The following is a 4723-nucleotide window of genomic DNA, read 5'->3' as shown; positions in this document are numbered from 1 at the left end:
AAAAAAAATCTATATTCCGTTATGTATCATAATTGGTATCACCGTTAAAACGCAAGCTAGCATCCCTACACAAACAGAAATGTCGACAATACATATTTTTGCAATGTTACTGCTGTGTTTTCACTTTGTGTTGCTAGGATATGAGCAATTGATATAATTACTGATTACCGCCCAATGGTCGGGGATTGATTTCTTGTCTGAAGAACTTGATATTTCCTGATATTGGTTCAGTGCCTTTCAAGCATATTTATAAAGTAATTGTCGTACGTCGTTAAAAATTAACTTTAATTATAGTTTGGAAAATAAAAGTTCTTACGATCATCATCTTTTATTGAAACAACGGTTTCCCGACGCGGTCCAACTTGTCCTCCAGAACTTGCTGATGTTAAGGTTACTTTAAACGTTTCAGTGTTTTCAAAGAACTGTTCGAATATAAAACGCTCATTATAATTCTACTTAATGGAAATTAAACGATTATCATTGAATCTTCTAGGTTGATTTTAATGAAGTTATCTGGATTTTGCAATATTAAAAATCATCAAGTCAAGAATCTATACAAAACCCACCTGATTGTTAACGATGGGAATAACGATGGATTTCCATTTTTCACCAACACCAAATGTTATAGATCCAGAAGCACCTTTGTAGTCGCTGTTAAGTGTAGCCGATATACCAGTGGATTTCCAGTACAAAGTGACTTGATTGAGTGATCCGGATATTCTATCGATCTGCAATTTCACTGAACCGACGTTCTCGTTCACCACGTAACTTGATCGGGCAAATTGGAATTTGCCAGGTACTAAAATTATGAGCAACATTTTATTGATATTATAGGTAAAAGTATCAAATATATCTAATAAATTATGCACTAAAACTGGTATCCGATAATTGTTTAAACCAACGCATGCATACACGCAAAACGAAAAAAATGGAATGTAACTGTATTTATAAACTTTTTTATCTATGATATGGAATATTTAAATTATATCAAGTACTCTTTGGTACTTGATTTTATCGAAGAAACTGTATATAGATATATCGATGGTTTTAGAGCATAGCTGTCTTAACACCAACAAAAAGATTTGGTACATCTACTATGGGAAAAAACAAATCTTACGATCATCATCCCTAATTGTTACAACTGTTTCCCGACGCGGTCCAACTTGCCCTCCAGAACTTGCTGATGTTAAGGTTACTTTGAACGTTTCAGTGTTTTCGTAGAACTGTGCAAAAACAAAAAGCTCGTTATATTACTGAAAATGAAAGGAAAAAGGGGACTGTATTGAAATTGTTCATTAGTTTTATTTACTCTGTAAAGCGATTTAAATGTACCTTATTGAACTAGAACTGTAAGCCAAAGGCTAACGACAGTAATACCCCGCTCATATATAAATGAGAACTGTAAGCTTAAGGCTTACTAAGGCAAAGCATTGCAAAGCAATCCATAGTATCCCACCATTTATGATTTCTTTATTGTCTGATCTGTACACTTATTTAAGTATAAATGTCACTCACATACTTCTCTTAACTCCCTCCCAAGGCCAAAACATACTTGCAAACCAAATTTTGTTAACCCAGATGAACGAGTTTTGCTGAAATCATCCTAGTAGTTAAGGAAGAGATGTCAGAACAAAGATTTTTAAGAAAGGGCCATAACTCCTTAAAAAGGGTCAAATGAATACTTACCCCATTCATGATATGAGGGGATTATTACCATTTTGAAATTGGTCCAGTAGTTAAGGAGGCAGACAAAATGTTTTTTCAACAAAGGGCCATAATTCCTTTTCAAAAGGTCCGAGTGAAAAAGCACTATTCGATGCACAACGTCAGGAGGTAGTTACCATGTCTTTAAACTCTCTTTGACATGGCCCAGTAGATAAGGAAAATCCCCAAGCAAATGATTTTTCAACAAATGGCCATAACTCCATAAAAAGGGTTCGAAAACATTCCTGGATGTACAACATCAGGTGATAGATATCATATCTGAAAGCTTTCATTGAAATTAGCGCAGTAGTTTAGAGAAGTTGTACGGGCAAGCAATTTTCATAAAAAGGGCTAAACTTTGCACAAAAAAAGGTCAGAATGAAAAAAATACCTTAATGCACAACTTCATGTGGTAGTGATTTTATCTGGAAAGATGATTTGAAATCGATCCATAATTTTAGGAGTTGTCCGGACAAAAAGTTTCATTATTTTTTTCAACAAAGGTCAACGTCGTTGCAGGGGGTATACTAACCGTTTTAGTATAGTCTGTTTTGAGGTGTTCCACGCTTAAAGTCTTATATACAGCCAATGTCATGTTCAGATGGTGTGTAAGGCGACGCCACACATTAAGTATATGTTGTGTACATTTTATTCTTTTGTACACTACATATAATACAGCCGACAATGCCGATGACATCAGAAACACACAATCCAAAAAGAAGGTCAATACAGTGCATTTCAACAAATAAATAAAGTTATGCAAAAACAAATCAATGATTAAATGCCCGCAGATTTTTTTTCTCTTTTTGGTGTATTTAAGCAATCACCCACAAAACTCAAAATATTTCGGAAAAGTTTGAAAATAAAAATCAACAATTTATTTGCCTACATGATCAATATCACTTTTTCCTTCTCGTTTAAAAGAGTAAACTATTCAATATATTATTATTTAATTATTATTTTTTATTTACAATCATGAGAAATTTTATTCTAAATTTGTTTATAATATACATATTTTAAAAAAGTATTTTTGATTAAGGCATAAGCTTATGGACATATCGAGTCAAAATCTGTTAACGCTAGTATCTCATTTTCGGTCATGTAAGATAACGCTGGCCATGTAAGATAACCATGCTTGCTGCGTCTATCTTACATGTGCTAATCACATCGCGAAGTAATACAAAAACTAAGGAGATCAACTCCAAATGTCAACAACTTACGCCCGGCTCTGTATTTATTGATTGTATCCATAAATTCATTTATATTAATCAATTACATGATCAGTCATGAATTAAAAATTTGTCAAAAAAATAAAATGTTTTACTATTTACAACAAGGGAACTATATTTCTCTGCGCACTAATTGATATGTACAGTAAGAAGCGATGAGGTTCATAGATAGCGCTACGAAAATGCCGTATGGAAAATAGAAAATTGAATAACAACTTGACCATAGAGTTTTCATGGAAATGTGTATTTGTTTATGCGTGCAATGCCGTTGCGGTTTGAGGGTATGGATAATACAATTTCTACTGCTATTTTCGTTTTTTAAACCACGGAGAAAGTAATTAAAAACATGGAAGATGGCGACCGTCTGTGGGCATTGAGGGGTGAAGTATTTGGTTTTTAATGGTATATATATATTAGAGAAAAATACTCTTTTATATGTAATGACAGGTGGATAGATAATTCCTCCCTCTGGGATCATAATTGGGCTATTAATCGGCAAAGCCTCGGGTTTCACCCGAATTTATGATCCTCTCGGGAGGATTTCTCTATCCACCTTCGGTACATATAAAAGAGTCTTATAGTATTCATATATATGTGGGTTATGTTATTGATATTATATATGAAATATAATTTAATGTATCAACAGTATTAACAGACTTTGTTACTCATTGTAATTTTTAAATGTATGTACCTATAATTGACACATGTAACTAAATACAAATTCTTTTAATTATTTTGAATATTGCATTGCGTATAAACCTTTACACTTAAAGACACGTCGGAGCTAAATAGGTTAATCAATGGTCAAACATGTATATGTTAAGCAATGGTCAAACATTATAAACAAAATCCTACCTTATCATTAACGATTGGAATTTGGATGGACTTCCATTTTTCATTACTTTCAAAGGTAATTGTTCCGGAAGCACCTTTGTAGTCGCTGTTTAGTTTAGCCGATATTGAAGTCGATTTCCAGTACAGTGTGACTCTCCCGGACACTCCAGATATCCTATCTATCTGGAGCTTCGCGACTCCGGCGCTCTCGCTGACCGAGTAACTTGATCGTGCAAATTGGAATTTGCTTAAAGGTGCTGAAAAGAAAACTGAAGTAGAGCGAACTAATCATGTTAAAGAAAATTTCATTCAGTTTTCTATAGAATACTTTTAGCTGTATTTCGAGTATACACTTTTTTTGTAATGTACAGACCGAAAGGGTAGTCATTATCATTTGTTGATAACATTTGTTACCTTCTCAATTGATTTGAATATAATTCATCAATATCTTGAGGAAGGAACTTACGTGAGCAGCCGCTATATGGGTTTCCGCTGCATCCTGGTTTACAGTAACATCTGAATGTATTTTTGTTGCAGACTGTATTTGCTTTACATTTATTCCAACATGGCTCTGGAAAAAAGTTGAGTTGAGAGATGTAAAATATACATGATTTCATATACGGTATTTTTTGTTGTATTATCGCACAACGCACCAAAAATAGTGTCCGCACATCGACCACACATGGAGCGTACGACTATGCGATTTAACAATCGTTCGCCCCGTCGTCCGCTTCTCTCCGAACAATTGGTTGAGCAATGTGATACCGAATGACCTTTCTCAAAACGCAAGTGGACGTTAAGTATTTGTTATTTGCATTCGTTTTGGTCTTTAACTCCACTTCATCTGGATTTCCACACATTGACGAGTAACATGAAGCCCCGGGTGGGGAAAACTACGGTCCAGTCCACACACATGTACAAAGCGGCTGCATTGTATGTTTACCCATATATTTATA

At 34.3% G+C, this 4723-nt stretch overlaps 1 protein-coding gene across 1 annotated transcript in view; it reads right to left on the bottom strand.

Moving 5' to 3' along the window:
* The window catches only part of LOC110463436 (G-protein coupled receptor 98-like), a gene marked incomplete at its 5' end in the record, with an annotated part of 9538 nt that extends 5200 nt beyond the window's left edge, over positions 1 to 4338 (bottom strand). The window contains 4 exons of the mRNA XM_021518038.1: positions 567 to 799; positions 1118 to 1223; positions 3789 to 4024; positions 4234 to 4338. Of these exons, the coding sequence (XP_021373713.1) occupies positions 567 to 799; positions 1118 to 1223; positions 3789 to 4024; positions 4234 to 4338 (680 nt within the window). The remainder of the gene's footprint in view (positions 1 to 566; positions 800 to 1117; positions 1224 to 3788; positions 4025 to 4233) is intronic.
* Positions 4339 to 4723: the final 385 nt, after the last annotated feature.

This window comes from Mizuhopecten yessoensis, unplaced genomic scaffold (assembly GCF_002113885.1).
Source record: "Mizuhopecten yessoensis strain PY_sf001 unplaced genomic scaffold, ASM211388v2 scaffold10905, whole genome shotgun sequence".
Taxonomy (NCBI): domain Eukaryota; kingdom Metazoa; phylum Mollusca; class Bivalvia; order Pectinida; family Pectinidae; genus Mizuhopecten; species Mizuhopecten yessoensis.
The sequence above is the reverse complement of the archived record's forward strand: the minus strand, read 5'-3'. Positions and strand labels throughout refer to the sequence as shown.